The sequence below is a fragment of the Ctenopharyngodon idella genome, chromosome 16 (genome assembly GCF_019924925.1).
Source record: "Ctenopharyngodon idella isolate HZGC_01 chromosome 16, HZGC01, whole genome shotgun sequence".
Classification (NCBI taxonomy): Eukaryota; Metazoa; Chordata; class Actinopteri; order Cypriniformes; family Xenocyprididae; genus Ctenopharyngodon; species Ctenopharyngodon idella.
The window spans coordinates 34,679,830-34,697,794 of NC_067235.1; the positions used below are offsets into that span (position 1 = coordinate 34,679,830).

Genomic DNA, 17,965 nt, shown 5'->3' on the forward strand with positions numbered 1-17,965 from the left:
CATGGTTCAAAGGGACAAAGGAAGGAATTTCACACTCTCTCTGGTAATGCAGACTAAAGACATGAATGGCAGATTTTAGGGCTGAGCGACGTAGCTATAATTAGTTATATTTCATTATATTTTTGATGATATTTGATACACACTACAATTCAAAAGTTTGAAATAGGCTTTTGAACTGATACTTTTGCTCACCGAGGAAGCACTGAATTGATGAAAAACAACAGTAATGGTGAGAATTATAATTACTGTTTGAAATGATGGCTTTTATTCAGTCTTCACCTGCACAAAGCAAAGCCCCGGCATCTCTCCAGTTCTCTCAGAAACCGCCGTGATACCTCATCCTTACAAAATGACTGCTAATGCGGTACTACAGAAACATTTCTTATTACCTTAGCACTGTTTGAAATGGTCCTGCTACTTAATGAAGTGTGGAAATGGTAATACAATGTCTTTTTCAGTTGTTGAAATATTGAGTACACTTTTCCTCAAGCCCAATTTCGGTTTCAAAAAGAAAGTGCTTTCCCTAGAAGCTCGGCAGTCTATTGCTGTCTGCATATGAAAGCGTGCAACTGTTGTTGCTGAAGAAAGCCAACTGGATTTAAAGACAACATGTAGATCAGAGTTTGTATTTTGAGAAGCAGATGTTTTTTGGGACTAAATATCAGGTTTGTCTGCAAACGTGTAGAGAAGACTGCTGGACGTTCACTGAAAAAGCTACACTAACAAGGTTCAAATACACTAAAGAACAAAGACTAGATGGAAAACAACAGAGCTGCACAATTCTGGATAAAAATTGTTTCAAATAAAGATCATGATTCTGATCAAATTTAAATTGTTGAAGTATTATAAAAATATTCAATTTGAATGAATTATTTAAAAAAAATGCTTTGAATGAATGATTCAATGACTCAAAGTTGTCACTTGTTTCATTACTGGATGAATCAGTGTTTTTGAACGAATGATTCAATGACTCACTCATAAAGACTTCACTTGTTTCATTACTAGATGAATCTGTTTTTGAACAAATCTCTTGAATGGATGATTCAACGACTCACTCAAAGACTTCACTTGTTTCATTACTGATTGAATCAACATTTTTAAACAAATCTCTTGAATGAATGATTCAATGACACATTAAGTCACTTGTCGCCACCTACTGGTGTAATGATGTAATTGATACAATCGTTATTTGAAGGCCCAAGTTACTTTCAAAAGGATTTGCTCGTTTTGATCGCTACTGTAGACATCAGTGTTTATATCTGAACTATAAACTTTTATCCCAGTACTTCTGTGATTTGAATATTTGTAAGACAGAAATAATGATATTCTGTGGTTGAAAAGACTGTTTGTAAAGCTGTTTCATATCTATACATAACAACTGCTCTCTCTGGATCAGCAGCAGTGCGAAAACATCTGTATGTTCCGGTGTGATTTTGTCAAAGATTAAATAGACAAATGAATCATTGTCATTCAGGAATGAGATCGTATGTGTGTTTGAATCGAGATCACCATCTTTTAATGAATAATTGTGCAGCTCTAGCAAACAAGTAAAAAGGGTTTTATGGATGGATGAATCTTAAGGTGTTGAAAACAGTTTGACTGTAAGGTTTGTAAGAAACACAAGCTAAATCACACCTACTGGAAGAGCTGCAGAAAGCATGAGATAAGAACTCACATGGATATATGTGATGCACCAACATTTTCTGCCAAAAATGGCATTTGCCAAAAAAGCAGCATGCACATACAATGATCCAGGTTTAATCATATTTAATGTAAACACTGGCCGACGCTGCCATCTTGCTAGAGGGATGTGACAAATATCACACACAATGTGTGAAATACGACACATTTGCACTTGCATTTTCTCTAGAAGCAATAGCAACATCTCTTTAAATACATCACAGGGTATGGATGAGCCTGAATGAACCAAATCAGTTCAAGAGTCATCAGGTCATTAAAACAGATACAAATTACATTATTATTATTATTATTATTATTATTATTATTATTATTATTATTATCATTATCATTATCATTACAGATTAGAAACAGATTATCAGATATAAACATAGTAGAGGAAAAAGCTTAGATAAGCGATACAATGTTCCATTTGAAATGGGAACAAGGCGTATGACAATAACCGAAAGGTCACAGAGTTAAGCGCCATAAAACAACCACTTCCATCCCTCGCCTACAAGACATTTATATTCACCGACGGATAACCAATCTGAGGCACGAGGGGCAGGAGGTCACGCAGAGAAGCCTTTTCTCCCTCTTTCATAAAGAAATCATCGACTGCAGGTGCTGTCAGTTTTCATAATCAAGCTGCGCCGACCACAAAAGCTCTCCACTGCTTTTAGTAAGCGAGTTGTATTGAATTAATGTGCTTGTCAGAGAGTCGTCAAAGCCTTTGAAGTGTTCGCACGGGCCTTATCAGAGCTGCCACTCACACACACCCTGCAGAGGGTCCAGCGGACTTTAAAAATGTCCTTGCTTCGCCAAAGGAACGTCCATCTAGAGTCACGGTGGCCATTTTATATAATAATAATAATAATAATACAATGCACAATATATTTCAGCATCAACAGGATGCTGGATTGCAGGATGTGAGATGTCATGAATGCCTCACGCTACAACGTTTTGCTGTTTGACACAAAAGAAAAACTCGCACAGTTCTCATTTTCCATGACTGATTTATAAGAGTCGTCTGGCTGACATGACAATTCATTTCAGGAGTGACAACTGCGTTTAAATGCAGTTCAGCGTGAAAATGAAATGAAATAAAAATTCTGTCATTTACTCACCCTCAAGTTGTTCCAAACCTGTATGTTTTTCTTCTGCTGAACACAGATGATATTTTGAAGAATGTTGGTAACCAATCAGTAGACATTGACTTTCATAGTAGGAAAAAAAAAATAATACTATGGAAGTCGATGTCTACTGTCAACTCATTGGTTACCAACATTCTTTAAAAGGGTGAGTAAATGATGACCATTTTCATTTTTAGGTGAACTATGCCTTTAATAATCGCAATTACAAATACAATATCTAATCGGCAATTACGTTTGTCAATCGTGCAGCTTAAACCTTCTGCGACTGTTTGGTCATTTTTGACCGAAAGAGGTTTTTTTACTTCATCGGAATGGTACGAAACTTGGTAAAGGAGGATTTGCCATTTGCTATATGAGCACACAAAAAAAATCATGGATATGATTCAAAAGGCTACATGGTCACAAAAAGCAGTTGCACTTGTGCTCCTCGTGGTCAAAAATGAGCGCACTGGAGAATGAATTGGAAACTCTAGTGGAAGAGTTTGGTACTGCGCTCAAACGATATCTTACTGAAAACTAATTTTTTGAAATATCAACCTCGAATTTGGAACAACTTGTTTAAATTTATGGCTTTGCTTTTCTCACAGTTACAGTAAAAAAAAGTTTTGGAAAATATATATTTCGTATTAAAATTTAAAATAGTATTTTGTGCATTTTTCATAACAATAAATGTAAACTTCTATAGTTTTTTTTTTCTACTTTCACTTCAGCAATAAATATTTTCTTTAAAAAGAGACCAAACTTTAGTCTGTGATCCATTGCATTGTTCGGGAAGCAGACACACTCTGTCAGTTTAAATCTAGACTAAAAACGCATCTCTTTAACCTGGCATATACATAACACATTACCAATTTATATTTCCAAATCCGTTAAAGGATTATTAGGCTGCATAAATTAGGTCAGCCGGAACCGGGAACACTTCCTATAACACCTGATGTACTCGTTACATCAGAAGAAGAATGGCATCTACGCTAATATTAGTCTTTCTGTTTATCCCGAGGTTCACCGTAGTCAACCGGATCCGGGCCGTATCCAGGTGAGACCAAGGACCTGCACCTTGACACGACCACAACGCAGCCCTGAAGTATCAGCAGAGATTGAGTCAACTAGATCATCCACTGTGAGGGCCTCATCGACACGACAGCCACGACACAGTTCCTCAACAACCGTCCATACCGGCGTGATGAATACGATCCTCAATTGGATGGAACTGAAATAAATACTTTTAATGTTGCGATCCTATTGGACTTATGATAGCAACCTGAATTGTAACAAAGCACTGTTGGCCAGAGGAGAACTGGCACCCCGACTAAGCCTGGTTTCTCCCAAGGTTTTTTTCTCCATTTTAACACCAATTTGCCACTTGTCTGCCACCTGATGTCACCTGATGGAGTTTGGGTTCCTTGCCGCTGTCGCCTCTGGCTTGCTTAGTTGGGGACACTTGACTTGACATTTGATATTCAACAGTGCTTTGATCTGCCTGCATTGACACTATTCTTTAAGAGCTGCTGTGCAGCCAAACAATGTACCAGTTATTAATGTAAAGCTGCTTTGACACAATCTACATTGTAAAAAGCGCTATATAAATAAAGGTGACTTGACTTGACTTGATCCAAAACTGTTATAAATCTTTAATGCTTAAGTCGGAAATGTCATTTTCAGGTCTACACTCAAAAAGTGGTTAACGGGTAATAAACAGATCCTAACTGAGCGTAAATATAAATTAGTACCATAAAATATAAAATATTAAAAAAAAAATAAAAAAAACATTTTCAAACTGAAATATAGTACATACACTTCACTGGAGTCATCCCAATCATTCTAGAATAATTAATTCTTTCCAAATAGAGTTCCAATTGTTTTCATATCGCAATATATCACAGAAAAACAAAATAAATGTACTTTTAGTACTTTTCTATTATTGTCCAGTCCAAAAACAACAGATTTTGGATTTTAAGTGCTGTTTTTAAATCACCCCAATCTAATGTTTGGATCTTAAACTATAGAGCATGGCGCTTGAATTGGAAAGGTCATGGGTTCGAACCATTGCATTATTTATTATACTTAAATATATAAATAAAAACCATATAACAATTTAAATAAGTCATATCAAATAAAGGGGGAAAAAACTATAGCATTTTTTAACCAATGTGTCCAGAACTGTCGGTTTTCATTTTTAAGCAAGACTACTTCATATCTTAATGTGAATGTTTGAACACCAGAGCACAAATACTCATTTGTTACATTGGAAATGCATTTATATATCAGACGTCTCAAGTTGCAAGACAAGGATTGCAAAACTTTATCATATATTTATCACCTGATGAATGCAATGCAAGTCGCTTTATTTAAATATTAAGATAAACGAGTCTGCTAAATGCATAAATGTAAAATAAAAGTGCATTAAGTCATGTCTTGAAATGCATTGGATGAAATTCCACTAAAAACACGGCTTTCTGTCCAAAATTCACACAGAAACTGTCTAAAACTGCAAGACGTCTTTCCTCGGTATGCAGAGAGATGTGAGCAGATTTTTATTTAGCCTTTAATATATCAGCCTGCATTATTGATGGGTTTAAAGGGGGCATGATTAAATATAAAGCACGGCAGCCGTGAACCGAGTGTGGAATACAGGGCAGTAAAATACTCCAGTCCTGAGTACACACTTCACACACCATTGTACCAATGCACTTTACATTCATGCAACTCACAGATGGTTTCATCTCAAGAGACTTGCATCGTATTCAAGGCATTCATTCTGCAAGTTTGTGTATCGAACCCTTGACCGAGCAACAGGAAGACCTTGATCAACAACCACAAGACAATCCTCAGCATGTCAGCATCATACACTTTAAATGAAACCAACAAGAACGCAACTGATTTAAAAGACTAACTTTAACACCGCAAAAGGTGTTCTCAGGCATAATGGGAATAAAACATTATAAAACCACCTTAACAAATGGAAAAACACTCAAAGCACCCAACATGAAAACACCTATAACTACACAACCGTTAGTACAATTGACTTGAAAATTGACTCATGGCTGCTTGGTCTAAAAACGTGGCCGCCATCGGCCAATGAACTTTGAGCTCCTATTAGACAAAGTTAACGGAGGCCGATCGGAACAAAACTCAGTGGGCATGTTCAACTTGTGGCCCTAGAGGTCTGTAAGAATTTTGAAAAACGAGTTTTACAACTCCGTAATCAGGTGGTGTTTCACACATGCACACAATATTCCTATCATTTGATAGATCTCCTCATACTGAACCACTTTGCCTCAAGAACCACTGCTGTCAATCAAATCATTCAGTAAATATTCACGATTATGTAAAAAAGCTACTTTTACGAACTAGTCCTAGGTTTTTCACCCGACTGGAACCAAACCAGCGCAGTACAATTCTCTAGACCAATAATTATAAAAAAAAAAGTTGAACTTTACCCTTTGGATAGCTATAATATTTAGAAAATGGGCGTGGCCAAGTGCAGGCAAAAGCCTATAACTCCTAAACAAAAAAAATTCGGTGAGCACATGCAACATAATTCTAAACAGGCATGCAGAATTTTACGGAGATCGGACCATAGGTGGTGCTATAACTGTTAAAAAGCTTTAAAAACAATGTATTTCCAAAGTAAATTGTCTGTGATGGCTGTAAACGGTGAGTTTTCTTTGTTCTGTTGAACAAAAAAGAAGATATTTTGAAGAATGTGGGTAATTTCTGGTCCTCACTGACTTCAATAGTATGAAAAGGAAGTCAATGGGAACCAGAAACTGTTTGATTACCAACATTCCTCAAAATATCTTCTTTTGTGTTCAACAGACAAAAACTCAAATAGGTTTAAAACAACTTGAGAGTGAGAAAATTGAGAGAATTTTCATTTTTGGGTGAACAGACATTAACCTTAAATTTAAACAAACTTTTTATTCGCACACATCCTCCTAAATACATTTTACAGTTGGAATGCGAGTAATACGCTCTTACTGTATCTAATGAGACTCACCATAAATAAGCACCACAGACTCTTCGATAGCATGCTGGTAGCTGAACTGCGAGTCCAGCAGGGCTCGGCTGACAAAAGAGCCGTAGTACGTGGACTGATACCAGCCGACGTGGAGATGGTCGATGTTCACATGCCGGAGACTCCTCATCATCTCCATCTGGTATTGAACTGGAAGAGATAAAGAGAGAGAAAATGAGTTTATATCTGCTTTATGACAAATGATTGTGCTGGGTAAAGAAAAGTTTGACATTTCCAGGGCCGTTCATTAGTCAAAGCGAAAGGCTTCATGCTGGTGCATCATGGGAGAGCGTAAGAGTGAGGTGCTGGAAGAACAATGGCTGGGTGGATTCCCAATATCAAATTTCCCCAGAGCGCATTCATTTGACCAAAAGCACAATAATAACGCAGTGACTTCCCAACGGTGTGTGATGGATTACAGAGCTCCATATCATTATAACACACACCTATATCTAGATACTAGCACACATATGATAATAACGTACCAATGTTTAAATTATTATTGGATGAGGCATAAACAAACCATAGACAACCTACCATTTAAAAAGGCAGAATTATTGTTTATTCTGATTATAACAAAGGAAGGAAGAAGAAAGGTAGAAGAAAGTTGTTGCCATGCTGTCATTTTACGGCAGACTGCTTCACAAACGAGGGTCAACTGACCCTTCGCAAAGACCCACCCCCCTTAGTTACTGTTGCTTTGTCCGACAAGCCATGGTGCTGTCACACCACACGCAGTTAAAAATACATCGGAGCAAAGCACTGACAACACGTCGACAGACAAGACAGAGCAGGTTACTTATGATATTAAACAATGTCACAGCTTTCAAATTGTGTATTTTTTTTAAAGAAATTCAAACAATAAAACCCGTTTTGTGGCTCTTTAATGTGTCGTGACAGATCACTGTAGCACCTCAGCTCAAACGGCTCGTGAACCGATCATCTCTTCCTACTAGTTCATTTATAGCATCAAATAAACATGAATGAACATCAGAAGGAATGTTTAAAACGCGTAAAGACGTAAATACAGACCATTTTTCAAGTTCAAGTTCACTGAGGTTAATCTAACTCCTGACTGCTTTGTCGGACAAAATGGCGGATTCGGCGTTATGATTGGTTAGATCGCTTGTCAATCAAACTCCCGGCAAAGGGTCAATTCAACGCTGGATTTGCACAAAAGATTAACATGACGGCACATGCTAGTCGATGAGTTGAATCAACTCCACAGAAACTACATAAATTTATCCACTAACTATTCAGAAACGTCTAAAAGTTGTAACTTCTTCCTGAGTCTCTCCATCAGTGTCGACTCCGGTTTGAACAATGTAAGGCTGAACACCGTTACTGACAATCCTCATTTTGTCTGCGTGAGATTCTCCAGCTTTGTTGTTGTTGAGCAACCGAAGCGTGAGCTGTTAAAGCTCCGCCCTCTTCTGGAAAGGGGGCCGGGAGCAGCAGCTCATTTGCATTTAAAGGGACACACACAAAAACGGCGTGTTTTTGCTCACACCCAAATAGGGGCAAATTTAACAAGCTATAATAAATGATCTGTGGGGTATTTTGAGCTGAAACTTCACAGACACATTCTGGAGACACCAGAGACTTATATTACATCTTGTGAAAAGGGGCATTAGGTCCCCTTTAAGGTGCTTATACTAATACTTCCATGCAAAAAAGAAAAAAAAAAAAAAAAAAAAAAAAAAAAAAAAAAGTGTGTTACTTGAACTGTAAAGTTGTCAGAATCATGTATTCAGTAATGGAACTACATTTCTATGCTGATCAACATTAGTTATGCAGATGTCTTGCCTTGGAAAACAGCTCTAATAAAGCACAGCACCTACGAACACTGCATCCTAATCCGATAAGTCTCAATACAAATTTTAGGTGCACGGTCTGTAAAAAAAAAAAAACAAGCCTTTGTAAGTTTGCTCGAGTGATCTGGCACAGCCAGACAGGAGAAAAGAGAAGAGAAGGGCAGCAGATTATGGGGAGAGATGTCAGCTCATCAGAATGCCGGGTGAAGAGGGGACAGCAGTGAACTTTAACAAGGATTTACACAGGGACGGCTCACTTTCAGCTGGAGCAGCGTGAACGTCACATCTGCAGGAGAGGAGAGAAGCAGATGAATCGGTCTGAACAAACGAGAGACAGACTCCACACCTCGACTCAGATGTGCCTGCTTATAAATAAACCCTACTGGGAGGCAAGCAAATGTGTAGTGCACACTCCAGGAGATGGTGTTTAAGAGAGTGGGTATCTTTCGGATAAAGCCGATTCAAATCCATGCACTGGGGAAAGTTTAATTGCTTGTGCCAAGCTTTTCCAGGCAGTTGGAGGAGTAGGACAGAGAAGCGTGGGATGAGGAACGGTCTCCTCCTGTTGAAGAGCAGGATCCTGACATGCTGTCACCACTCCGTGACTTACTGGATGAAAGCAAAAAGAAAGAATCGTCACGGAAATTGCCTTGAAGAACGGAGCGCCGGCCAAAAGTCGTTGGAGCATCAAGTTTTTTCTCCAGAGTGAGGATGGGACTGAAACATACTTCCTGAAACAAGTCTTGTTGAACATAATTATGTAAGCCATTGTGTGTATGTGGTGGTAACAAATCTTAGTACTCAAGGGGGCGATAGAGTTAACTTCAAAAGTCTGGGTAAATTAAAGGAAATTATTATTATTATTATTATTATTATTATTATTATTTTTATTATTATTATTATTATTTTTTATTATTATTATCATCATCATCATCATTAATTATTATCATTATCATTATTATCATTATCATCATTATTATTATCAGCATCATCATCATCATCATCATCATTATCATTAATTATCATCATTATTATTATTATTATTACTACTATTATTAATATTATTAGTAGTATTATTAGTATTATTAGTATTATTGAATAATATATGCCATTAATATTTATTTTAGGAGTTATTATAAGTATCAAATAAATACTATTTATATCAGGTATTATTTTCATTATTATCATTATTAAATAATATATGCCATTTATATTTAAGGAATAATAATAAAAATTGTTATTATTGCTGCATAACATATGCCATTAATATTTTACGTTATTACTATCATCATCATCATCATCATCATCATCATCATCATCATCATCATCAATATTATTATTGAATAATAAATGCTGTTTATATTTTAGGAATTATCACTACTACTACTACAATTATCATTAATATAATGTATACTATTATTATTATAAATATTGTTATTGTCATTGTTATTACTGTTAATAATAATCATTTACTGTGAATGTTTTTGGGCACTATTTATTTTAGGAATTAGTAGTAATATAATGTATACTATTTCTATTAGAATTATTATTTATAATAACAAATAAATAATAATAATAATAATAATAATAATAATAATAATAATAATAATAATAATAAATAAATAAATACAACCAATAATAATAATAATAATAATAATAATAATAATAATAATAACAACCACCACCACCAATAATAATAATAATAATAATAATAATAATAATAATAATAATAATAATAATATTATTATTATTATTATTATTATTATTATTATTATTATTATTATTAATAAATGTTTTTGGGAACTATTGTTTTGGAACCTCAGCTTAATCGACAGAATAAATATATAAAATAATAATAATAATAATAATAATAATAATAATAATAATAATAATAATAATAATAATAATAATAAATAAAAATGTTGGGAAAACATCTGTAATACAAACTTGAAAAGCAATACATACTTGCATAACAGACATTTCAAAATGCAACAACAAACAAGAACATGCTTCCACAGAGCTAAAAGCATTTCCTACACAGAGTATGTTTCCTGTCTTTCTAGCATTATTACAGTCTCAAGTTGAAAGAAAAGCCTTTGGAAACACAAAACTAAATAATCCAAAGACACACAACTATTACTCAGGACCAGCTTGTGTACTGGCAAACACTCAACAGGTGTATCTGAGGCCCTCTTGACCGTCCCAAGACGCTGCAAATCAGACCGCACCTCCACAGACACAATATTTCATCAAACAAACAAAGTCTCATCAAATATCAAGAGGATTAGGCGTCTATCAGAGTGTGTGCATGTACAAAGGACAAACTCAAGTTTAAAATTGGTGTTGGCTTAAGGGGAAAAAAAAAACATCAGATGAGATCCCTTAACCATAATATTTCCCAGAGGAGACTGGAACGGTTGACGTGCACAACTCAATCTCAAAAAACACACGGCTGTAATGTAGAAAACCCAAACATAAAGCAAAATATTGGCTTGCCTTAAAAGCACAGCCGCTGTAGAGACAGCTTGATGAAAGCATAATAAAGTAGAAGAACTATTCTTCATTTCCGTTACACGCTGCAAGCAGCACTCTCAGCACTCTGCAGATGATGATATTCCTCCGAGAAGAGCACTTCCACCAATCGTGCGGAACGCCGCACAGGCGAAACCTTTCCTTTTGCTATTCCACGCCCATCCCAATCGACTCCTCTGATGGCAGGTGACTGGCAGCCTCCGTATCCAGCGATCGGTCCCCGAGCTGCGTGCGTGGAATGAATTCAGCACAAGCGTTTGCTTTGGCAAATTCGAGCGTGCCCACCAGGCCTAACAACTAAATTCATCACCGCTAGGTCCTGACAGGCGACGGTGAATATGAATGAGACAGCGAGATGTAATTTGTTCCGAAACTCTTGGTTGGCTTCCTCCAAGCGAATGCACGAGGGGGGCGACGTTTTAAAGAACTAAATTGAAGCCAAACAAGCGATTCAAATCTTCAAGCCCCAAAATAAACACTCTCAAGGCCCCGCTTCTAGAGGAAAGACGGCTCTGCCATAGTAAACAATCCCTACAGTGCTGTAAAAGCTGATGGGTATGAGGCAATACATTCAGCCAGAGATGCAATTTGCATTCCCATGGAAGCCTCACAATGACACTTGCTTGATATGAAACCCTCTAAAAATACCCATGCTAAATGAGGCGAGGACGTTTACGCAACTTTTACAATAGTCACCAATGGAAAGGTAAAGCGTGAAACATCACAACAATGAGCAAAATGGCTTTTATGCCTACAGCAGAAAATACAAAGTTGCTTTTTTGGGAGAAATCCACCATATAACTTGGGATGCAAATGCTAAAAATCAGCAGGGATTGACATTAACACCCGCCAATTGCAGGTAGATTTCAACAGTGGCGTGTAACAGTCACTCCTACTGGCCACTTTGGGGTGTGTGTATGTATATTTTATTTTATTTTATTTTTATTTTTATTTTTTTTTTTTATTTCACACATGCATTTTTAACAGTAATCTTTTAAAAAGGCCTCTGAAATAATAAACTAAGTGCAATGTAGTGTCAAAAAGATCGATTTTTCGATGCATATCAATACTGAAATATCTGAAATGCTTCCAATAGTCATTTTCCGCAGAATAGATACACGACTGCGCTTTCTCTCTCCAACAGAGAGTCGACACACAAACCCGCCTCGTTTCATTTGCTCCGGATGAATGTTGTTGGTGTTACAGGGCTTGAATTTCGGTGGGATTGTGTGCATTGCGCATAATTTCATTTATTCCCGCAGATTTTGTTCTCACACACCAAAGTACGTGAGCATAGATCCGCCTCTCAGTACTAAATTGAGTTCTTTTTCGCTGCTTATCGCGCTTAGTCAAAAATACACAAAACGCCGGTCTTGGTGAGTATTCAGGTAAACACAGTCAGTTATGTTTGAAGTGATCGTAAACAGTTGAGAAAGAAAATGCATGTGTAACAGTATAATCTGCGTGTCATTTATTAAAGTGACAGCAGCCTAATAAACCTGCTGCCAAATTTTGAGATAATATTAAAATCCCCCTGTAGTCAATAATTTTATCCCTTAAAACTCATATTTAAATCACCAAAATGATACATTTGAATGTTTTTTTCCTGTGAAAAAAAAATTCTTCATGCCTTAAAATTGCTTGAATGTAACTACACCCCTGCCTCATTTAGTATACGCGGATCAAAGAATATGCAAATTAGCTCCGCCTCCACTCGCTCACGCCAGCTCAGAGATGAACTCGCTCAACTTACTGAGGTAAACGCTGCACAATGGTATCGCTCTTTACAACATCGGACACGTATGGTAATTAATGTGATTAGCCTTTTGCTTGACTATGTTATCAAACAGCTAACAATGTGTTGCTAACGTTACACAAACCATGTTCCTGTTAGCCATCTCAGAGTGAGACAGCTGCCTTCTAACAATCAGTATCCTTACAAACACTTTAAACTCCTCAGAATGTCAGTGAAGAAAAGTATATAGTTCATCATAACTTAATATACATCATACACCCGCTATATTGCTAAATCAACACTATTTTTTATATCAACAGAAAAATATACCAGGATATCCTGGTTTCTCTCGAGACTCCCCTGCTATTTTGCTGTTAATGACATGCTAAAACCTGCCGGCACATTGACGTGATTGGTTACAAGGTAGTTTGTGACGTCACAGACACCAGCGATTTTTGGGGTCTTTTTTTTTTTTTTCCACTACAGTTTTAAGGAGAAAATACTCAGCAATGGTGTTGATATATGAATATGAAAAATGTTTGTCTTAAAGCATATTAAAAACACCACAGACATATAAACATTAAAAACTTGATTTTCACCACACGGGGTCTTTAAAAATATCTATATTGCAGTTTTTCCCCATGGTTTCAATGTCAAAATGGTGGCCAGTGAAAATGCTGAGTGGCTAGTAACTTTGGAAAACCACTAGCCACAGCGGCTGGTCTGCAAAAAAAGTTAATTTCAAGCCCTGAATATCAGTCGTCAGTTACAAAACAAAACGAAGGGTGCTCCCTTTGCATAAATGGCTTTTGAACACTGGTATTTCAGGGCGATAACTCACTCCCTTGATCTTCACAGAAAGCTGAAGTCTCATTTAAGCCGGGCGAGTGCAGAAAGCCGGGATTGCAGAGCATTGCGTCCCATTGTTTGACGACTAAGGGTTCTGGATAATTCAAAGGCTTTTGTGCGCAACTGGCACTTGAGGGTCAAACCCCACCCGACCGAATTACTTAGACTGTTACTCCACCACAGAAAGGAGCATTAATTTCATGAAACACTGGGCTCTGCTGTCAAGCCTCGAGTGTGAAACACAAGCCAAGTGGGAGGCAAAGACGTCATTACCTGGACGAGCAGTGACATTAGATTTGTCAGCGACTGTGCCGGAAAATTCTTCCCCTGACGAAATCCGCCATTAGGCCAACACGTCCCTTCTATGTAGAGTGACACAGGTAATAAGAGCTCGTGTCAAGCAGGAGAATAATTTATTGCCTTTCGTGGGGCCTGATTTCTTAGTGTCAGGGCAACCATGAATCCCGTTTGGCAAACAGGCCCGTCAAACATGAGAGCAATAACTGGCGTCTGGAATTGCACGCTTTCACATCCACCACTTGTCGGGTCATGTACCGCTCAGGCACACATTGTAATTCATCAAGGCTTGGAGTTGCAAATGGATTGCTTATTATTGGCCGGGGCTGATAGACTTGAGCCGCAGGCTAGAAGACATGAAGTATAATGCCAGCGCAATTTCATTCGACTCTCTTTTCCGCACGTCCATTAACAGCATGGCGCTACCAAACAGAAGCAGCATACGAAATCAAACATCAAGGGCATGTTTTGCACCGCAGGTCCATCTGTAATGTGTTCTCGCACGCTTTCCAAATGGTCACGACACGCATCTGATTTACGACCAATTCACCGTAGTGCAAGAACCAGCCGAGGAGCCACAGCGAGGAAAGATGTTCCTGATCATGTCAGATAGGAGAACATTCGAATCCTTGGAGAATTTGCATAGATGGTCGATTGCAGGCACTCCAATAGCAATAACCTGTTTGCATACAATAATATTGATCCAAGGTTGGATTAAATGGAAAATATATGACTTAAGAAAAGCGAATAAAATAAATGGCTTCAAAACACACCACTGGAGGATTTAATTTTCTTTTACATGTCATTGCATTGAGTACATCAACTTTTCTTTTAAATCAAATTGTTTCATAAATTTAGTTCCAATTGGAAAAGAAACAAAATGCAGAGATTATGATAAATCATTTAAAGGGGTGGTTGATTTGACTTTAACTTTAGTCAGTGTGTAATGTTCCTGTTTGAGCATAAACAACATCTGCGAAGTTACAACGCTCAAAGTTCAATGCAAAGGGAGATTTTTTCTTTTACGGAAATTCTCTGTTTAAGGACAACAAACGGCTGGTAGGGACTACAACAAGCTTCTTCCCAAGTTGGTGACATCACTAACCCTAAAATTTACATAAACCCCGCACCCGAGAACATGCAACAAAGGGGGTGAGGCCATGTTGGGCTGCTTTAGAGAAGAGGAAGAGTTGTTGTAGTAGAGTGTTGTTGACATGCCGTCATTTTACGCCGGACTGCTTCACAAACGAGGGTCAATTCAACACTGGATTTGCACAAAAGATTAACATGACGACACATGCTAGTGGATGAGTTGAATCAACTCCACAGCAACTACATAAATTTATCCACTAACCATTCAGAAACGTCTAAAAGTTGTAACTTCTTCCTGAGTCTCTCCATCAGTGTCGACTACGGACAATCCTCATTTTGTCTGCGTGAGATTCTTCAGCTTTGTTGTTGTTAAGCGACCGAAGCGTGAACTGTTAAAGCTCCGCCCTCTTCTGGAAAGAGGGCCGGGAGCAGCAGCTCATTTGCATTTAAAGGGACACGCAAAAACGGCGTGTTTTTGCTCACACCCAAATAGGGGCAAATTGAACAAGCTATAATAAATGATCTGTAGGGTATTATGAGCTGAAACTTTACTTAAGTCTCTGGTGTCCCCAGAATGTGTCTATTACATCTTGTAAAAGGGGCATTATAGGTCCCCTTTAAAATTGTATTGTAAGAAAGTTTGACGTGGTTGCATTAAATTGTAATGCAAGAAAGTTATCCATTCATAATGGTGCACACAAGACTAACAACCACTACGAATAGCTTCATCTACGCCTCTGAATTACATAGCTTAAGATTTATGCCTCAAATAACCATGAGCCACAGCAACGATTAGACAAATTACAACCATATTCACCCCGACAAGCCAAACCAGAACCTCCAAGGATAATCATCATGGATTCCAGCTTCATTTTTCCTCCCAATGAACCCTGAGAAAGTGCCACAGCCATACCGAAAGACAATGCCACGGCTCCTTCAGGCCGCAGCAGTGACAATCAAACGGATAGAGATCTGCATTATGCATGCGTCTCAGCCTTCCAAAGCTGCAATTCTCTAATTTGATACGGCTGTGCAGCCTGCGTGATGGTACTGCAAAATGGCCAATCCGAAACGCCAGCTTTAACCCAAAAAAGATTAAACCAGATGATTTAAAACCACCACTGTGCACGTTCAACCAACAAAGGTCAACACTGGGCCCTCTGACACCCACCAGTCTTCCATTTGGAATAACAAGATGCCTCCCGTCGTGGCAATCTACTGCGCCACTGCTTCCACCCGGCAAGGTCTGCCAATACCGGATGAAGCTGCAGTACAGAGAAAACGGGATCCTGGTTCATTAAGCACAAACCATGGCGAGAATTAATACAGAGACAGCAGGCCAACAGCATTACCTCACTCTAGAGTGTTGTGGGCATTAGTCAGGGTAAACGCCATGTTTAATTTAAAGCAAACGAAAAGGCTGTGAGGGACAGGCTTTGGCGTCAACTATTTAGATGACAAAAAAAATCTGTTGCATTCAGGATTGTGAAAGGTTCAGAATTGAAGAAGAACTGGCTCCTGCTCAATTCATCAGTGTGATATTGAATTGGTGACAGGAAGTTAAATTAGAAACTGAATGCAAGGGAAGAGGAATTTGCAAGTTCAACACAGGTAATGCATTCTGTGAATTCCATCTCAGCCAACAAGATAACTTATTAAATATGATGAAATTTATAAAATAAACAATATATGACATTTTAAATTTGTTTATCTGGCCTATAAACCTTCAAGACTTTTCAAACGTCTTTCAAAACTTTCAAAGACGACAACATTCAAAGTGTCTTGGATTTTCTAGTTCAAAATAGGGTTTTGAATTCATGTTTTATGAATGTTCATTTTAATTCTACTTGTTCACATTTAAACAAACTGCATTCAATTACACGCTAACTCTAAACAAAAATTCAGCGATTGAAACAGAATTTAAAAGTTATTAATTCAGTTCCGATTTGCGCACAATTAGGGCTGCCCCCGACTAAATTTCTAGTTGACTGTTAGTCACTTAAGCCATTAGTTGACTATTCGCACATTTATATTACTTTAATGTATACTGAGGAGAATACTAAACTATAAGCGTTTAAAATATATATATATATATATATATATATATATATATATATATATATATATATATATAAGTGTAATACAGCCTATTCCGCGCTTAAGCGCACACATAAAGCTCACCACAAAGCACCGGCAAAAGTAATGATATGAATGTATTGGGGGAAAAAATATAAAAGAGACATTTTAATTATTTACTAATAAACTAGCGTTTTCTGAGTCAGCGTCAGCTGCAAAGATGAAGCAGTGGACGCACCTATAGAGAAAAATGCATGTTTCTTACAGATTATATAAGCAGATAGTATTTGTTTTCTATTCGAATTGGTTTGTTTAAAAGTACACATTTCTAGCTTTCTATAGATATTTTTCTCATTTCTGTGAGGAAAGTATGAGTTTTGGTTCATTTCTGTGACGCGCTCCAGGTCACAGAGACCGAGACGGCAGAAAACGCATCCTGTTTGTTTTCTTTATTTTACAAAGGCACAGCGTTTTCTTATTTTGAGTTTACACAAATAAAACTAGTTTCGAATGATGTATTACTCTTATCTTATACTCTTTGACCAAAAATGGCGAAGTATTTTAAGTTGCGTCCGCTGTTATCAGTAAAAAATGCCAGTGATCGCGCCGGCGCCTCCATGCAACGCAGTAAGTACACTATACTTCAGTTTCACACTCCACACAAACACTTGGATATGCGCCTAATAATAGCGCACATTTATCTAAGTTAACGTTAGAGCGA

At 37.5% G+C, this 17,965-nt stretch overlaps 1 protein-coding gene across 1 annotated transcript in view; it reads right to left on the minus strand.

Moving 5' to 3' along the window:
- Positions 1–17,965, minus strand: part of eif3ha (eukaryotic translation initiation factor 3, subunit H, a) — a 59,543-nt gene that overhangs the window by 17,388 nt on the left and 24,190 nt on the right. Inside the window, exon 3 of the mRNA XM_051864525.1 lies at positions 6,832–6,999. Within this exon, the coding sequence (XP_051720485.1) occupies positions 6,832–6,999 (168 nt within the window). The remainder of the gene's footprint in view (positions 1–6,831; positions 7,000–17,965) is intronic.